Source organism: Scomber scombrus, chromosome 21 (assembly GCF_963691925.1).
Source record: "Scomber scombrus chromosome 21, fScoSco1.1, whole genome shotgun sequence".
NCBI lineage: Eukaryota > Metazoa > Chordata > Actinopteri > Scombriformes > Scombridae > Scomber > Scomber scombrus.
Window position 1 is genome coordinate 6131806 of NC_084990.1, and position 21401 is coordinate 6153206.

General features: G+C 39.0%; 1 protein-coding gene across 1 annotated transcript in view; it reads right to left on the minus strand.

Annotated features, from left to right (window-relative positions):
* Positions 1–21401, minus strand: part of cacna1g (calcium channel, voltage-dependent, T type, alpha 1G subunit) — a 265597-nt gene that overhangs the window by 132140 nt on the left and 112056 nt on the right. Inside the window, exon 3 of the mRNA XM_062443135.1 lies at positions 17168–17301. Coding sequence (XP_062299119.1) covers positions 17168–17301 — 134 coding nt within the window. The remainder of the gene's footprint in view (positions 1–17167; positions 17302–21401) is intronic.

Genomic DNA, 21401 nt, shown 5'->3' on the forward strand with positions numbered 1-21401 from the left:
TCAGCTGATATATCGCTATCAGAATAATATCTCTAATATCGGCATCGGACCCAAAAATCCAGTATTGGTCCGGTTTTAGTTATCTTTTGGCAAAAAAGAAAATATGTTTGAAGTATTCTTTTAACTACTCTTAGCAAACTGCTAACTGCTTGTAGTGAAAATGATGTTGACAGGAAGACTCAGTCACTACTGATTATTTAAGTCAAAATAACAAATCCCTCCAAACAGAAGACAGCTTATATGAACAAGATGTCAGACTGAAAAATGTAATGGGAGTAAAACAGCCATACAGTCTGATTGTCATATAGGAGATGGAGAATAAGCAATAACTCCACTATGAATTAGGTTGTTGTTGAGTGAAGCAGTCCCTATGGGAAATTAATGGTAACATTATCAGGATGCCAATGGGAAAACTCATGTTTGAGGGACACAGACACAGTAGAAATCCCAAGAGTAATATAGTACAAATATTAGGGTAATTTTTCATCAGACAGAGTTATATAAACAAACTTAAAAGCGGATGATGAAGGATGTCTGTTGAAAAATAGTGCATGCAAAAACACTTGCTGCCCCTGATGAGAGCCAGATGAAAGTTGGGTGCGTTGAGTGAAAACTGACCCATCTCCCCTCATCTGGAATGAAGAAACAGCCGAGGAGAAATGGAGTGTATCAAACAAACGATGCAAACGACAGGAAGTTGTGCTCTGTTTTTTCGTCAGAGTCTGTGCCAGTGTTGATGATGCTGATACAGGGGGGGGGAGGGAGGGAGGGAGGGAGGGAGGAGGAGGGCGGCGGAGGAGAGGAGAGGAGAGGAGGAGGGATCGAGAAATGAGAAGCAGGAGTAGGACGGGGGAGGCCCAACCTTGGAGAGGAGTTAGCGTGAGGAGAATTCCCAAACTAAAGCACACACGAAGCCGAGTCGAGAACAAAAAGAAAAAAAAAAAAAACTGTTTTACATCTTGTCGCGCACACAGTCTGATGCAATACTTGATATGGAGAGATCCTTACAAGGACAAACAACTCGCTGAAGAATGTAATGAGATACATATAAATCATGCAATAAAAAGCAGTCAAAGACATACAGTGTGCACGAAAACAACATTTCTCTGGGCGTGTAGACAGCTTGATTCTTAACTCGTCCTCTTATTGCAGAGGGTGAATGTGTGTGTTTGTGCCAAGACAGTCAAGCGCATGACGGATGGTATACAGTTTTACGGCATCATCTCCTCCAAAGCAAAGACAACAGTACCTTGGAAAAGGTTAAGAACACAAACACACACACTTACACACATACACACATACACACATACACAAAGTAGACACAATGCCACCCAGAGAGACCTATAATAGGAAAGAATATTCAAGGCAGCTCAAGAATGTAGACAAGCGTCTGTTGTCTAATTGTTGACCCCTGCTGTCCTCACCTAACCTTTATCTGTCTGCCTTTCTGTCTGTATCTGTGTATCTGTCCATCTAAGTCAGTCCACCCATCCGTCTTCCTGCAGCTACAGCACAAGTATAATTTCAAGTAGCCACTAGTCCCATATCTGTCAAGATAAATAAGAAGGAATGTATGACTGATAGATGGACCAAAGGGCCAAATCTGAGTGGAATCAAGGTTGAGACTGATAAAAAAAAGGAATTCCACCAGTGTATATTGTTTCATCATTCTCCTCGTTGGGTATCCGTGTGAGTGTTTTTATGCAAATTATGATGGATAGTTTGAAAAAAGCTGAGTGGAACTGACAAATTTTGATTGAGTCTCTTCAATTTTCTACGCCTGATTCAAGGCTAGGGAGTTTGTTTGAGCAGTACAACAAATGATGTGGTAAATAATGTTAGAAAATACGTTTGCTGAATAACTGATGGGGTGAGGAGCCGAGGCTTTCGAGCTGCACAGCACAAGTTGATAAATAGCTTTGGGTGTTCTGAATTATTTCCTGTAAAGAGCTGTGACTTCGAAATGTGTATAAAATGAACACGATGCACAACCACTGCTATGTCTATTGATCACAGGCTTGGTAATGGCTATTTATATTGTTTGTCTTGTTACTTGGGCAAAATAAGAAGATTGATGTGGATTTAAAGTACAGCAATAAGTCTGGAATGTGTTTACTCTAGTGTAATATAAAGACTCAAAGCTTTTAGCCTAGTTTTCTCCAAGGAGGGAAAATAATACACCTTCTGGCAACTTTTTCTTTAAAAATACAAACAAGCCATTTGTTTTTACCAAATTTACATATTTTTGCTTAATAACACCAATATGTAAACAAAGCTAGTCACTACAGTCACTCTGTCCATAGTTAATATTATTGATATGACACAGCCCACATCTGTTTTCAGTGGTAAACTGAATGTACGTTAGCAGTCCAGCACCAAACAGCAAAACAAACAAAGTTAGCTACTAGCTGGTGAACACAATGTAGCATTTAGCAGCTAAAGAGCCAAAATAAAGACAAAAGGAAGGAATATAATCTGGATTTACATTTTTCAGGTCAAAAGAAACAGGGCTACAAATGAATGCTAAAGTTGCTCTGTGTCTACTTTGAATCCACATAGTTGAACATTTGCTAACACATTAGCCATATTAGCTTTAAAAGGCTGTAACATATCAAACGTGATATTTCAGCTTCTTTTTTCTCTTCTTCATGGGGGTTCTTCCCACATGAAGGAGATAAAAACTGAAAATGAACTACCAAAACTAAAACTTTTTATTTTATTTTAATGTTGTTGTTTTGTTTTTTTTCATCTAGTACAGAGATAAGTGTTTGACCTAGCGTAGCATACAAACTGGAAAAAAGGGGAAGCTGCTAGCCTAGCTTTGTCAAACGTGAATAACTACACCTAACATCTCAAAAGCTTAAAAAAAAAAGCACTTTATTATAAACATGTTCTGTAGCAATTTGCATTTATATATTTTATATACTTTAGCAGTTTCTTAGTAACCATATCTTAACCATGCTTTGTAATCATAATTTTAACCATTTAAGGACTATTTGTTGTTAATGGGGGGTACTCACCATCACACATAAGCTCTCTCTTTCGACCACACACTGGCTATGCACTGACCTAAAAGGAGTAGTGCTGCTTGCATAAGTTGGAAAACATCTTAAAATACTTTTTTTTTTTTTAAATTCCCAAATGCTTAAGCCCAGCAGGGGGTCACTCTTGCATTATACTGGTGGAAACCCTGCAGTTGGGCTGGTATTTTGCTTTTTTCCCCAATGAGGAAAGGGAGGGGGGGGCAGTCAGAGGACCAAGTTTTAAGAGTCAATGTTCACTATTAAACGTAATGGCTGGAAAAGGTCAGCCTTTGCTTTTTATTTTCTCCACTACTACCTACCTTTGGTGCATGTATAATAAAATGTGGTTATTTATGGTGGAGGAGATTCATGCATTTTCCCCCAGTCACTCAGTGAGGCTCACGGAAAAATATTTGTGACTCCGGAGAGGGTCAAGATAAAGAACTCTAAAGTGACACATAATTCTAAAGTATGAGGAAAAGGTGATAGTGAGAAATCATACTCTACTGCTTCCATACTAAAATCAATACCATTTTTAAAAAAATGTTTGGGGCTATGGGCATACAAAATATTAACATCCCAGCATGCATTCATTCACCTTAGAAATATTCATAATGAGTGTTGCATTTTGAGTGTTTGGTAATCAAACAGAGCTGTTAATTCCTATCTTCAGTTGTCACAGCAGTTCATTGATCCACAGTCAACAGACAGCCTCACCTGTTTAACCCCACTGTGATTATTACATTATATAATGATGTTAATAGATTACTGGATTGTACCACCATACTACTGTAGCTGCAGATTTCTCCATCATACTCTGTCCTGTTATTTTTCACTTAATAGGAACTAACCATCATCTGTCCTCTCCTCTTAAATTCCTTTAGTCACATATTGTTTTCATTCCACTCGCCTCCACAACAGTGACAGGCAAGCTGTCACACTAAATGTTCCTCAGCCAGTGAATTATGAGTGATGGATAGCTCTTTGAGTGTGGTGTGTATGTATGTGATTGTGTGTAAAGTATATTATTGTTTATTGTTCCTTAGATGCACATAGCTATGTGTGCTATGTGCACCATATGAGCAATTATCCTTTGTTCTATAACACACATTCAACCAATACGTGCAAATTCAGGTCACTGTATTGAGAACAGCTAACAATGCAAGTCTGATCACATTTCTAAAGTAAGTGCATGTAGTATCATTTGGCAAAAGTGGAGATAGGGAAAACCGGAGAACAGACAGATGGAGTGTTTTCATGCCGAATCAGATTGAAACCCTTTCATCAGCAACACTTTCTGCCATCATCCCACACTGCTGCTTATCTAACCCAAATGTTAACCAAGTTATTCTTCACAGTCATGGATGATTACTGAATATCTCTCTTTCTCATGCAACAATCAGATGAAGGAAGTCTACTTTTTCTCCCAGTAGAGTAGTCAGAGGTCTTAGCTGCAGAACTGTACTCGTAGACTTAGTGTATTGTTTGTGGACATTTTGCCAAATGGCACTCTAGCCAATAGACCACATTGTTCCACCCTGCTTTAGAATTTAACTCATATAACATTGTCAGTCTTGCAATGTATACTTTTAAGAAGAAAGAACAGAATTGATGCTGTTGAACCAGAGAAATTGCCTCTTTTAGTCCACATATTCATTGTCCTTGTCAGAACCTGGTGCCTACATTGCCCACAATGCAACTGAATTCCCTTGACTGTACAGTTACAGGTGTGTTTTGCCGTGCCAAGGGGTGGAAAACTAATGGATCTCCCCATAAATGTTATGTGCTCGATAGCCCACCAGGAATCCATCATCTTGTTTTTACAATAATAAAAAATGATGACAAAATGCATCTCTGCTGCATATTAAACAGTATTCAGACCCACAGCGCCACGTCCAATCAATCAAAATGCCAGAACTGTTTATTCATGCTTTATGCACCATTACTGCCTACCTTAGAATATGTGATACTTAACTACTCCAACAAAGAGAAGCCAAACCCCAGGAACAACTGAAAGAAGTAGCCTTTTTGCTATCATAGAAACCTAGTGAAGATGCTATCTGAAAGTGTTGTGCATTCTAGCCAGGCAGAACAGATGGTTCTCTGTGGTATAGGGTTAGGGGTCACTAAACTGCAGAGATCATAATTATGTTTTTCAGTGCTGTCCGTGATCACAATACTGGTTTAAATACCAGTTTAAGTATGATTTACTCTCTAAAATCTCTCTAAATGGTGGCTGTCCAGCTAATAAAATCAAACATGAGAGGAGAGTTAATAACAATAATTATAAGTTATTACCACATGCTCACAGAAATAAAAATTTACAAGCAGTATAGAGTGCTTTCTTGCCCCAGGTTTTGTCTGTCAGGGATCATCCAGGCCGTTCTACCTTTTGGGCTGGTTGGGGGGAGGTATGCAGTTAAAATAAGTAGTTCCACCACCTCTGCATGTTTTTTGGTATTAATCCATGTCTTTATTTACAGTTAATAGCCTGCCTTCCCTCTTGATAATGAGATACAACTGAACTGTAACACAGGTGAATCTATTCTCTGGATGAATTCTTGCTCATTACAGTTTCAGACCCAGTTTTTCCTCTTGTTTCTATTAGTATTCACTTACTGTGTGCAGAGAGGCTTTCCCACCAATGACTAATGAGACTAGCATTTAATTTGGGAGCAGAGGGGTGAATCAGCAGAGGCCGCAGGATGCTCTTCTACATTACTAAATTGTGATTTAGAATGATAGAAGAGGAGGTGCAGTTTTACAGGCAAATATATCCTGATGAAGCTTTCGGTAGCATTCTGTTCATACATCTGCTCAACCTTTATCTTTCTTCCCTCCGTCTCTCCTGCATCCCTTTCCCTCTTTGCTCGCCTTCCATGCTCCCACGCTCCCTCGCTCTGACTGATAATCTATGGCCGATCTCCTGACCCACTTGTAGCGGGGTAGATAATCTAATTAATGGAGGAGAACCCAGGTAGATAAGGACATCCAGGACAGAAAAAATACAGTAGTACAGTCCCGATGCTGTAAACTGCAAGCTCATGGAGAAAGGAAAGAAAACGACAGGGAAGAGGCTTAGAGACCTACTGCTAGACTCTAGACAGCGGACAGTTTGTTTAATGGCCATCATTGGTCATGCATGCTGTATCCTTGTCTGTGTCCTCTCTCTTCTGGACTGCAACATCACTCATCAACCCCCTTTCTCCCATTATAATCTTTCTCTCTTTCTCTGACTCTGCTTTTAAACTAAAGTAATAGTTCATGTTGGGAGATGTGCTTATTTGTGTTTTCTTTTTCCGAAGGTAAGATAAGAAAATCAATATCAATCTCACGCTTGTCTGTAAAGTGTGGAGTTGGAGCCAAGACATGGGTAGGGGCAGCTGCAGCGATTTCATGATGAACACAAGTTGATCCACCCACCCAGTATTTCTGTCCAGTATCTTTGGCTATAGCACAGCTCACCAATTAGGCTTTGTTTTGGTATCCATACAGTAATGATGGTGCCAAACCAAGAAACTTCAGCTGGACAAGGCGGGAAATATTTCCAGTAACTCCATGTTTCCTGGAAGTGTTTCCAGTAACTCACCATAAAACCACCATTTGTCAGTTTTACTTTTCTGTATTTTTCTATCCTTTATTTAACCACATGAAAGTCTTGTTGAGATTAAAATCTTTTTTTCAAGAGGGACCTGGCAAAGACCTGATATATTGTATTTACTGGTTAAACAAATTAAATAAATCATGTTAATGGTAGGACTATTTTTAACTTTTTACAGAGCAAGGATAGCTGTTTCCCCCTGCTTCCAGTCTAGGCTAACCACATCCTTCTCCAGCAGCCTGCTACAATGAAGTAGAGTTTCAGTGTTAATCCAACAATACTGCTTCAATGTGACCACTTAGCTCAAAAGATAAGGCAAGTGATTTCCTATATTTTCCTCGTGGCGTGTTCCATTGGTACTCAGTTGTCAGAATTTCCAAGTTCTGAGTTGGAAATTTCAACTTGAATGCCCCCTGAAGTTGGATTTCTGCCTTGGAAGATGGGACAAGCTTCACCAGCCCCAACGTCAAAATCCAAGATAGCTGCCCTGTGCATCAACAGTGTGAAAGTTGTAGTAATATCCTATTTATTAGCATTTCTGTCTTATTTGTGTCTCATTAAATAAGTCATACACACAACACTGTCCAACTTCTATCTGTGGACATGTTGCTACAGTGTTTCTACTTGCAAAATACAGTGAAATGTGATTTTATCATCTGGTATTGCTTTCAGTGCCTTACCTTGCTAGACATGGTTTTCTACTTATAAATTGGAACGATTCAAACTCGGGTGTGACTGCATTCCCAACTCCGACTTCCAACTTCCGAGGTACATGGAATGCAGCATTATGTCCAGAGCTAAACCAAACCAACAACAAATCTTCTTATCTCACTTGGAAAGAAAGCGAATGAGAGTATTCCCTAGAACTGGTATTTTTTTTCATTTTCAGTTTTTCTTATCTGCCCTCTATGAGTTTTCTTACCTCTCCCACCTTCTGTCCCACTCTCACTTCGTCTGCATCTCTCCCTCATCTTGACATCTCTGCCTCTTTATCGCTTTTTCCCTCACCTTCTCTTCTCCACTCTCACAGTCTTTCTTTCTTCTGCTGTCCCCAAAACTGTGCTGGAGCTGATCCAAAGTGGCATCAATAAATCATAGCGAGAACAAAGGAAGAGAGGCTGAGGATTGGGTTCAGTGCTTCTCCCCCATCTACTTTAAGTGTGACTCAATCACAGGTCTAAAATCGAAGAGGATATGTTGAATATTTAAAGCCAGTTAAAGGTGCTAACTTGCATTTTAAATAGCAGTATATCATGGTAGAATTAGCTGTGATACCTTCATATAATTACCTTAAGTGATTGGGACCATGGTCTAGGTACTATACCCTATTGTACCCATTTTGTGTCAGACGGTTCTAATATTTCTCTGATTTATTGCAAGACTGCACTTCCAATGAACTTCTTCACTCTCTTTCTCCCTATTGTATTCGTCAAACATATTAGATAATATCTAGTTTGGATAGAGATTTTCCTCTTTACTTCAAACATCCACAACTGTAAGAGAATGTTAAAACTTTAAATCTGTCAGCATGGAGACAGTGCTTTGTCCTGATTGTATTACAAAGCAACTGACACTGTGTTACACAAATGGTGAAACAGTGTGGAGGCCAGTAGAACCAGACTGTATTCTTGATGATGGTATTTTTTAAATGTCTATTGATTTGTTAATATTAAAATGTTAAACATAGTGCCTTTGACTTAAAACAGATGGTATTATATTCCAGTTGATCCAACATTCCCAGATATTTAAATGAATGGGACAAAAAAATCTTAAGCGTTCTAACAACCTTTCAGATAAAACAGTCTCAAGAAAAACATGGCTACAAATCTACAGACATGCTAGGCTCGCAGCTCTGTGAAGTTGTGGTGCTTTGAGCTTAAGGCCAACATCAACATTCCAACTAAACATGCCCACAAAAACAATGTAAACATACCAATGATTAGCAGGTGAAATATTTACCAGATTTATAATATTAGTTAAGCTTGTTAGCATGCTAACCTTTGGGAATTAGAACTTAAAACAATGTGCAGCTGAGGCTGATGGAAATGTCATTAGTTTTGTAGGTATTTGTCATAAATCAAAGTGTTAGACATAATGATATTTTGACCAGATAACAGTTCTAGATAGAGTCAGAGGATCCCCAAGGTTAATTCTAAGGACCTTGAATATACAGAAATGTTCACTGCAATTCATTCAATAGTTGTCAAGACACTTGAGGAAAAGTCTGAGGATCGCCAAAGTCGATAGTTTCATCCTCTAGGGACCATGACTGTCTGCAACAAATGTTATGGAAATCCATCCAGTTGTTATATATTTGTTAGATATTTAAAATCTGGACCAAAGTGGTGGACCACATGACTGACTGACTGACTGACATGACCATCCATATATCCATGCAACTAGCATGTCTGATAAGCCCTCTTTATTGAACAACATATATTTTTGTCATGCGGGTTCATTACAAAAATACTAAGCCAAACCTCTTTGGCTTATGGACCTCTGTGTCTATTGTTCATATGAAGGTATGACCAGTGTTGGAGCTAAGTACTCTTATACTTTTCTGTCTTTATAAGAGACGTAATGCATTAGTTTTGGAATTCAAGTTATAACTTACCCAGGTACTTTTTTAAATAGGCATCCGCTACTTATATAACGTTACTGTGATGAGCAAAAGTAACATTTGTATTCTGGAACATAAACCGCAAACTCAACAAACTACCCAGTCTAGCACTACATCAAGGGAGATGATGGCCTTTGCTAATCATGGTATCTCCCTGTTTCTTTTGTTTCCACATAAAAAGAAAATCCCAGATGCATTTCCACTGCTTCTTTTTTTGTTTATGCACCTTTCAGTAGCCAGGTTTAAATCCATCATACTGATTGTATCACTATTTGATGGCTAGAGGATGTGAAAGTCTCCAAGTTACAGTAAAATGTCATGAATATCTTCACCTGTGGCGCCTCTCCTCAAACATCAAACCAGATTAAATATTGAGGGAGGGGGATGAAGCGATCGACCCATCAGGCTCTGCATCTCTTCCTTTCTCTGTCAATCTATTACCTTTCCTCCTTTTCCCTCCTTACTCCTTTTCCTCCACACTCATCCTTTCTGTCTCTCTCCCCGGGAGGAGTCCAGCCACAGAGCGAGTGTAAAGTCAGATCGATGTACTATGGATAGGATACTCTGTCTGCTACAGTAAGTGCTTCTACACTCCCTCGGCTATCGATTGGGACTCCACTGCACCAATCGATAAATAAATACATAAATAAATGAAAACACTCTGTTAACAAGTCATTTTATCTTGAATTGAGTGTTAACTGGCTACTCATACCTGGGTACTATCAGTTCATTTTAATACAAATACATTTAATTAGTTTACTAGAGGGAGTTTGCTTTTCTTTATTTGGATAACTTGATTTGCCTTTTTAGCAGTACTGGTCCAAAACAGTTGTTTCAATTTAAAAACCAAATGAAACTTCAAAAGCAATGAATACAATTTCCACAACTCTGAAAAAGAATATTTCTCACTTTATATATTTATGATATGATATGACAACTCACATTATATTATGCATTTCATTCTGTGGCTCCTATCAGGACACTGACCTCTAATCTCAATTAAAAAAGTGACTTCAGGCAACACATTTATTCACAGACACAAAGCTGAGAGATAAACTAGGTTTCAGAGCTGAAGTGCTCAATTCATTATGCTGACTGCACTGAGTTTGTTAGCCTGGTATTTGAAGGATAATTTGAGTTGAGTTTTGTCTTATGTTTGCAATTTTGTCCAACTCTATCAGTTGATATTTAAGAAAATATGCTGATATCATTAAAATGAGTTTGGCTGACCAGGAGTTTGTTTAAAACCTGTATGACTGGGTGCCCTTAAGCCTAATGGTTTAGACACATATACACAACATCTCTCTCTGCCTACCCATTGTCTATCTGTACACTCAACTATAGAAAAAAAGGCACACATACACCAGACAACTTGAGTTTCTTGTTTTCAGAGATGTTTCAATTGTCTCCTCATTAAAAAGCTGTAAATACCATCTTTATGCAGATGACACCATCATATATTGTATAGCTAATTCTCTACAACAAGCCACTGAGGACCTGCAACTCTCCTTCAATGCTCTACAAGATGCTCTGAATAATCTTAAATTAGCACTAAATACAGATGAGGGAAACCTCAATGATTCTTTCAGTTTAAGGTTTGAGTTTCCATTCCTATCACCAACAGAAAGGATGGGCAAGGCTTTGAAAGTAAGACTCATGTTGTAACACATCAAATATCTTTTAATGTCATCCGGGTTTCCTTTTATGTTTTTGGCATTGTTTCGATGTGTGTGATGTGAATTAGCATTTGTATTCTGCGCTCCTTCTTTTTCTTCCTCAGGAAATGTTGAGGAATGTGTCAGCTGGATCATTTCTCTAATGAACAAAAACCGTCAGACAAAACTAAGCGGTTACATTATCTGTGCATGACAGAATGTTGACAACAAAAATAAAGAGTGGGAGCTTATATGCATTAAAACCACACACATGTCTTGGCAGATTTAAAAGAAACAACTTGTTAACACAAAGTGAAATGAAGCGTCAAGCAGCCTGACACACTGGGTGCTGTTATCAGCTCTTCCACACTTCACACACACACACACACACACACACACACACACACACACACACACACACACACACACACACACACACACACACACACACACACACACACACACACACACACACACACACACACACACACACACACACACACACACACACACACACACACACACACACACACACACACACACACGCAGCTCAAGAGTGATACATGACTGATGGCAAACTAAGTGAAAATAAATGAAAATCATAAATGAAAATCTGGCGAAACAGGGAGAGCATTTCAAATCATGCACTTATGTGATGAAAAGTGATGACTGAGAATTTTCATCTTCCACCAGAAAACTTTCTTTTCAAGTGTGAATCTTCTGTCTCCTGTTTTTGTAGTCATCATGTGAATGCAGCACAACATCCTGAACTCACTCTGCTATTTACAAGCCTAAAAACCCTCCTTTTCCACGCTGCACCTGTTTTCATACAACCATCCCTCCACTGGTCCATCCCTCCATCATTCCCTCCTGACAGAGAGGTGATTAGGAGGAGAGAGTGCAGACCTGCTGAAAAAGCAGCTAAGCTGTAATTATCGTCTCGGAGAGAAACAACCAGTTCATCAGAGCCTTCCTCCGCAGACTTAACAACTGTTGCCAGGATATATCAAATGCTCGACAACCAGCCGTTACCTAGGTTACCGTTGTCTACGTATACAGGGGGGCTCTCCGTACAGATGAGATTTTTTTTAAATTTGTTCAGAAATGGAAACATACTGTAGTGTCACCCATGAAAATACAGTAACATATTAAAACACACACACACCTCCACTCACATGTGAGCCAATATACATGCAGACGCCGTCATACAAATAGACCTATTTTCTCGTGCCATGTTTTTTGCCAGACTATATATTGTTCATGCTCTGATAAACACACACGCACACGCACACACGCAAACACACACAGTATCTCTGCTAACCTGTTTCATAATGTATTTTCGTGACATTTCTCATATGCAGGCAGTAACGATCCCTGGCTTGATTTGAAACAACTTCACAGTTGCACGTTAGGCTGAATTCACAACAAATCAGGCGTTGCGGCGAAAAACGCTAGTCTTCCTATTCATTTGAATGGGGGTAGTGTGTTTAGACTGCGGGGCCACAGGGGCGTTAAAGTTGAACCGGAATCAACTTTTAGAGAAATGCAATCCGGCGTCACGCTGCAGTTACCAATCACAGCCGGCAATCAGACTGATCAGAGCTGTACAACCCTGCCATGAGGGAGAACAAAGACGTGACTAGGAGGAGGAGGGGAGGACATTTTTCTTCTTTTGATAACATTAAAAGTAAAGTTAAGGCTTTGCTGTCGGCTCCCAGATTGATTTTCAAAAAGGAGAAAAAAAGAAAGAGAGCACCAGCGAAAGAGAGGGAGGAGTGGTAGCGAGAAAGCCAGTGAATGAGAAGAAAAAAACATTATTTTCAGATTTTTGAACAAGTAAACACACTCACACCCACACTCTCCCCTCACATCGGCACAACCCTGCGGAGGTGCGCCGCAATGCCTGATTTGGACTGAATGCGGCCTTTTAGTACATGCAGACTGCTGCACCAAAACAACCTACATCCTGTTTACCTGCAGTACCTGAAGTTTCCATCTACTGTATCTATAACCTTAGAAGTCAAACACCATCTGAGATCAAAGTCCTAATTAGAGTGAACATCCGTGACTACATGAAAAGATCATGTTCCTGTACATCATTTGTAGTCATCTGATATTTGAAGACACATATCATCCTGTATATTTCAATCTGTCAGTATGGAAACCTCATATCGGAACATCTGTAAATGGTAAACGGACTGTACTTATAGCACTTTTCTAGTCTTCAGACCACTCAAAGTGCTTTTACACTACATGTCACATTCACCCATTCACACACATTCATACACTGAGGACAGGGGCTACCATGCAGGATGCCAACCTGCTCATCAGGAGGATCTAACATTCACTTGTAAATTCACAGTTTGGGGTTAAGTATCTTGCCCAAGGACACATTGATGGAGGTGCTGGGAATTAAACCACCGATCTTCTGACTGATGGACGATCACTTTACCTCCTGAGCCACACCCACCCCTGTCTAGACTCGAGTGCAAACACAGATCTATTTCTCTTATGTTTTGTCTTAAAAGTACACATGTCCAAAGTAATGTCCATATCGCTGCATGTATATACACTATTTCCATTCATATGCTACCACAATCTGTAAATCACTGTGTATAACAATTCCTAACTGTAGCTTTACTGTTATGAAGCATGAGATGATCCACACTTACACTTACTACCACAATACACTACGCAGGCTTCATGATACTATATGTTCACAATAAAACAGAATATAAAAGTCCAGACTCTGCATTATAACTGATTCATTCAAACCACTGTGTAGATAATATTTAACAGTTAAATGCAAACTAGAACTGAAGGCCTCAGTATGATTAAAACAAAGGGTTTGTCAGATCATCTAACTGGTGAAAGCAGGGTTTCAGGGAGGGCTGTAAACCGTTTTACTAACTTCAGACAATCACAAGCATCTCACGTAACAAGTCAGGTGTGTGGAGGTGTTGAAGTAGGCAGGGTTCAAAAACAACGAATGCCTATGGCAACTCACGATTCATCGTGTCGAGACTACAAAGAGACACAAAAAAAGACACAAAGATCAGGTAGTCAGGTAGAAGCTGACCTACCTTTAAGTGAAGCTATTGGGAGGTTATGAACACTATGAACACTATGCTTTTAGATGTGATAGGAGATCATGATGTACAACTGAGTTATTTTTAAGAATACTGAACCATTTAGAGAACTGGATTTTGTTTGTTGCCACAGTGATCATGTTTCAGCTCCCCTCCAGATCAGTCACACGTGCCACTCATGACCACCAAAATGTAATTTCAGTACACAAAATTGATGGGTTTGTCTATAGCTAGGATGACCAAATGTCCCAAAAATATCAGGATGGTCCAGAATTACAAGCAGTTCTCGAATCCTGTCCTGTTTGTCCCGAAATCTAACTATTAAGATAATAATTATATATGATATGAACAAGCCAAAAGCAGAGCTGTCTCTTACGCTGTGAGACTCGACTCGACTTGAGGGCAAAAATGCTGAGGAGACTTGACTTGGTGTCACAGTAATATTTAAAAATGCTGCACTGAATGTATTGTGTCTTTTGGAGTGCTGCCAGATTATCATGGATAATTAAGAACATAATAGAAATACAAGCAACAACCTACTGCTGCCAGCAAAATAAAATATAGAAGACTCTAAACTTAAATGTGAGCATCCTGTGAATCATCAGTTAGGGTCGTCTACATTAATTATTAGCTCAATAGTTTTTTCCTTTTTATGTAATTTGTCCAGTTTTAAGGTAGATGACAAAGAGTGCAGCTGCCACTGTGAGAGGAATTTATGATAAAACATATCTTTAAAAATGTGTTTGTAAGCTCCTTCAGCTTAATGACAATTATACCTGCTGAAGTTGACGAATTTTTCGTCATGACAGACAGTTGACAAAAATAACACATTTTAGAGTCGAGTTTTGACTTCCATACATTTAGCTATTCATTGACTCTGAATTTAATGTGCTTTGACCACACCCACCCCGACTCCCCCTGTCTCAAATTTCACCCATTCTCATCTGGTCACCTTATATATAGTTGTTATTTCCATCTTCATCTCATGCCTAAAAGGGAAGTCTTATTTAATATACATCCAATCCTGCACTGCAGCAGTGACCCACTTTCCCCACCACTGCATTATGATTTTATTTGTGTGTATCTAAGGAGAATCCCAGTATTCAACTGTAATGTCTTCCTTTTCAAAAAACATTGACTTGTTTTACACTCAGTTCTGTTTTGCATGTTCTAGTCACCCAGTGGATTAAAGCCAGAATATCAGACATGAAGGTATTTCCCATTAAGTTCTGCCTGGTACTCTGGCACTTGATCAGTTCTTCCCTGAGCCAGGAGAGCCAATGGGGAAGCAGCATTTACTATCTATGATCCAAAAATATGTCAATTCAAAATGTTGGATGCAGATATAAAGAGAGGAGTAGAGGAATGAAATGGATGAGGCCTGAGGAAGAAGCATACTCACATTACACAAAAGACCAAAACAGTGCTGCTCATAGTGAATCAATGGGCTCTGATATATAGGTGTGTTACTGCATAAAATAGCTGAAATGTATCTCAATTCTGCAGCTGAAAAATGCCGCAGCCACACAAGCAAACACACACACACACACACACACACACACACACACACACACACACACACAAAGATGGAAATGTGCCCTGTTCCTACTGATGGACAACAGAAGCTGTGACAGAAGGATGGCATTAAAAAGCAGCAGGGGATCCAGTGTGATGAAAATGTCAGACAGAAACCAGCATGCTATGTTCTATAACATGTTAAATCAAATTACAATGTGTGTGTGTGTGTGTGTGTGTGTGTGTGTGTGTGTGTGTGTGTGTGTGTGTGTGTGTGTGTGTGTGTGTGTGTGTGTGTGTGTGTGTGTGTGTGTGTGTGTGTGTGTGTGTGTGTGTGTTGTCATCAATGTCACATTCAAGACAGAGTTATCAAACTGGACTACAGGTTGTGCTTTCAACCTCCACTGTTACATATCTTTATTATTATTATTATTATGGATTGTTGCTCTTGTCACCTGTCATATATTCCATTAAATGGTTTGTATCCCATTTCAAATGCATTACTATCCCATTCTGTAAAGAGATTTTCAATCAAATTTTAATATCACTTTGTTTATTACATTATTATAAATATTACCTTACTTTTTTCTATTTCTAATCTTCTTTGTTGCATTTGCTGAGAGAGGATGCCAAGACCCAGAGTTCTCTGTGTGCTTACATTGGCTAATACCACAGATTGTGATTGAATGGGCTCATGCTGACATGAAATCCCAAAATGTCATAAAGACACAATGTGTTCATATTTGACAGCCTGGGAATGAGAACAAGTTGGTATTTTCAGCCCTAAACCTAACTCTAACCCTAACCCAAGCACTTCAGGTCTTCCTCTATGCTTGCTGTAATGCCCTAGATTATAATCTAGTCTAATTATTGTAAACTCTGAAGGTAACTCATTTTGGTCACAATTTCCACAAAAAAATAATATAATGTTCAATGTCCAATGTTGTGTGTGTGTGTGTGTGCAAATCTGAATTTATATGTCGAGTGTTGCTACATGCACTGTACGTATCTCTGTGTGTAGATATTATATGTGTATGTCAGTATGTCTGCATCTCCTGTCGAAATGTGTGCATATAAATTAAAAACAAATATAATGTGAGCTTGGGTTTGTGCATATAGCTTGTGCTTGTGCATGCACAGTATGGAAGTTGTTAAGCAGTAAAACTGCAAGCCATGATTTTGAGAGTTTAAAACTTTTTCTAAGTGCAACATTTCTTGGATTCACTCATTAAAATCTGAACTCTAATTTTTTAATATTTAAAGATTGAGATCACTTAAGAATTTAAAAGGGTACTATATATCTAATATCTAATAAAAATGGGTTTTAAAGGGACATTTAGAGTCATATATTTTTATATGTAAATGTATAAAAAAAGAGAGGGTTCTAACAGGTTGATGCTCCAGTTCACATCAACTGTGATTTGATTTGCTCTGAGGGCAGCAAGCATTGACACAATAACATTTACAAGCTATTACTCACACACTTCTGTCCCTGCCTCGTGAATCTGTCCCTGCACTTCCGAATCCCGACTCGCAGATTGATTACCGCTCAAATGTGTTGCAGGTGTGTGTGTATACTTTGCCTTGTGCAAGCCTCCAGTGTTTATGCATGGTTATGCTTGGCCACCTGTGTGTTTGCATGTGTGTGTAGTTGAGTAACTCACCCAGCCAATACTATGAAGAAGTCCAAACGGTTCCACGTGTCTCCGAGGTAACATTTCTTCCCAAAAATCCCCAGAGCCACCATCTTGATCACCATCTCAATGGCGAAGAACGCAAAGATAAAGTCATCAAAGTCCTGCAGAGAGACAGACACAGAAAATACAAGTCAGCATTGTGAATAAACTAAAAGGAGGGTGCAAGACTGCTGTAAAGCAGGTTAGAAATGTAAACTGTGCTGTAAAGTAACCCATTTTAAAAGTAGAGCCATTTACAGTAATAAATGTTTATGCCATCTTCCTCTTGAGAAGCATTAACACTACATACAGCCTTGATGTGCTAAAGAAACCATTAGTTATCTTGATCATGGTCTCTTCTGTAACAGAAACAAACATTCAAGATTTTATTCAAGAATTTGACCAAGTTACAGAATGTATACAGCTGGACATTTACAGTTTAACAAGTCAAAGAGTCTGTATCGCCATAGAGATGGCGCTAAGAGCAGGTACAATGTTTACAATGTTTCCCATCTCGGTTTAGTGTTTAAGATTGCTACCATTTGTATCCGGTAGCACTCTTCAGCAATTGGGCAAGTCAAGCTTAAGTTCTGGTGATGGTACTAGATCAAAAGTCTGGGAATCACCAAAGTTATTATAATTCATACTGTAGGAGGATGGATGTGTGTATTACATTTAACTGCAAATCATTTAATTATTAAATCATTTTATCTAGAGATTCAACTCAAAATCACGAATGTTAACCTCATGGTGACGCTACAGAATCACCAAAACTGTTGCGATACATCTGGTCTGGGAACCATGAATGTCTGTGTAAACATATGACAAGCCAGTGAGGTACTAGTGATGCTGGATGAAGTCACAGGCTCTCCAAAGTTATTCAGAACCATCCTCTGGGGACCATGAATGTCAAATGTCAAAATGTTGTGTCAGTCTATCTAAATATTGTTGAGATATTTAAAATTGGACTAAACTGGTGGACTGACCAACCAACATTGCCATCAAAGCCCTCTCCATCGCTGCCGAACAGGCCAATCGTTGGCTCTGGATCAAGAGGAGTGACATCACCAGGACCCCAAAACAACAACCACAGCCATGGGGTGAGTAGAAGGGGGCGCACCGGGGACGCCAGATGTTGCTGATGAGGCCTCTGGAGGTGTTGTGGTTCTGTCATCGAAACACCTAGGAAGGAGGTTGCCCACCTGATGACGCCAATGACCTCAATGATAACCTCCTTCTAAAACCACGCCTCAAATATCTACCATGGCACCCTTCCTGGAAACCCACAGCTGGCATCATCATCACTACTCACATCACAAGGGATTGTATCATCTAGTCCTAAAACAGAAATGCCATCCAGCTAGCATGGCTAAAATTCTACTTTTCAGCTGTCTCTGGTGGAGAAACCCCTTAATAGGAACATCGTCTCTAGATACTACTATAGTACATCAAAGTACAGTAATACCATATCTTAGGCATTACCATACTGCACATTTCTTGTTATTTATCAGCCACAATGATAGGCTGATAAATCTGTGATTGGCTTAAAATCCTGCCTAATTGTGGTGACTTGTACTAACTTTTGGTCCGTTGACCTTGGTCACGTAAAATGTATTAATGAATTTAAATTTTTCAAGTGACTGACAGATCATTTTCTGGTTCAGTAAGTGAAGAATTTTTGATCAACACATCTGCAAATAAGGCCAGACGGTGTGCAAGTCTTTTATTTAAGTTGATAATATCGGCCCTGCAGATGTATTACTCAGGCTCTAACATCAGTAGTAGTTTGATATTTAAAACAGAGCACTTTAACAATAATGTGATACTTTATTAATCCCTGCAGCAAAATCCTCTTTTTTCTTCCCCCTGCCTCCTGCAGACAAGGAAAAGAAAAGAACTATACCCGCCTCCCTGCATCTGCAAGGGATTTAGCGACTTGCTCAAGGACACTTGAGGAAGCCAGATGCCTGCCCACAACACGGGTCCTCCCGCCTAATGATGGTCTTGGCACCTTGCTGCCTTAACAAAGAGTCATGGGACAAACGCCTTCCAATCCAGAGAATATAAAGTAATAACCTGGAACAAGCCGCTCATTGCACTAATCAGTATTCCTGCCATCATTAATGTCTGTCTGGCTGTCTGACGGAGCCTCAGCTCTCCAAGTCATTATCACAGTGGACTGAAGAAAACAAGGGGCCAGAATGAGGACGGGGAGTTGGACAGGAATTAAAAGAAAATAACCTTAATTCATGTAAAAAGAAAAGAAAGAAAGAAAGAAAGAATGCATAAGTGAAGGAATTAGAGATGAAGAGGAAAAAAGAATGAAGGCCTAACTCAAAAAAAATAAAAGAACAATTCTGGAAGAAGATCAAGGCACAGGACACCCACTGATAGATGAGTCATCCCAACATGAAAAGAAAAAATGTATAAATATATCAAATCCTGTTGGCATAGTCAGAAGCTAGCCTCTAGCTCTAAAGTTCACAGTAAGTCAAAAATTTTAATGTAGAGGTTCACACGGGAATGTATGTGTAGTGTTTGTGTGAGTGTGTGTACGATGCCAAGTTCTCATCCGTCCCATCTTTGGAGATCATTCATGAAGTCGGCGTAGAAAACAAAGATTCACCCACCAGTACAGTATTAACAGGACACACTATCAGACAGGAGGTTTCTTTAGCAAACAGCTGCCCGAGGTTAACTCCCTAATACTGACCATGCATCACTCCAGATGTTTTACACACTGCTCATTTAATCCAAACAGGCAGAAGAGCCTCGGAGCAGATTGTTCAGTGATGCATAATCTCCCAAAAGAAAAGGTAGAAGAAAAAACATTGTGTTCATTGTTTTATCTAAGTTTAATATGAACTTTCTGAGCACTGGAAACAACTTTCTATGAAGTACACAAGGCACCATGCTGTAATACATGACACATTACACTGTGATATAAATCCTGTATGTTATGATGGAATTGTTGCAAGTATAAAACATCAATACAAACATGTGGATCTCCCACAATATCAACTTAAGAACAATGTACATTAAATCTCCTGCTAAAGTATGTGTGAAGGCTTTCTGTATTCATATTTAAATACTGGATATGGACATCTGTATTGGTCAAACGTGGACGCACCCTGCTCTCTTTAAAGATGCTGTTCACATTCAACCTTGCATGATAGATAACCGAGCACACCAGAAGTCTGTTAGAAATTAACAAGAAAGTCCAACTATTGACAGATGTTAGAACTGGAGATGCATGACGGAGAGAGAACGAGTGTTGTGTGAAATAGAGGAGAGCAGGGATGTTTACCGCCATGCTGAGCATAAAATGACTGCGCTGTTTTCTCCTCTAATACTCTATCCTTCTATCTGTGTTCTCCTTTGTTTAATGAAGAAGGCATTTCTCCCGTCTCTGCTGGGGAGTAATTACTCATCTATTTTGCATTAGCTAAAGCCTGCATGCCTGCAGAGCCCATGATAAAAAAAAAAACGACTTAAGACTCAGGGTGACAGGGATAATATGTCACACTAACCCAGTATCACATCAAAATGTGTAAAAGCTACATCCAAAGTGTAAAATGTATTACTTTCACAAATGACAGCAGTGAAATTTAGAGATTCCTACTTTTACTTATTTTCTATTGGTCTACATCCACGTCACATGACTGTTGGCTCAAACAAACAAGATGGCTGCCATTGCTTTTACTCAGTGGAAACTGCAATATTTTTTAAGATAGTTTCAGCGTTCAAATGTGTTGTGATGACATTGCTAGTGAGAAATATACATTTTATTAACAAAATCTTCAGTTCAGTGACTGTATGTGATTTTTAATTTGTCAGTTTTCACAGAGATTTTTGCAGGTTTTTATCGTTGCTATGGTGATTGCTATTGCTAAAACCACATTGTTGCGTGTTGTGTACTTATCTGATTTGTTAAGTTGTTTTATGCAACTGTTTCATGATGTTCTTTTAATAAAACAACATAGATTTTAGAGAGCCGAAAGATTAATTGAATTTGAAATCCAGAATTTGAAGCTTTGCGATTGGCTGACCCACCTGGAAGTATTTTCTTCAGTCACTAAGGTTTTTTTTTTTTATCATAACCCAAATTACTCAAAATAGAAATGCTCAAGTGTACTTGATAACTCAACAATATAATAGGTTAATGTTAAAGCCATCGGTTTTAATTATTTCTCCTTCGATTCTGAGAAATAGCGTTTTTTAA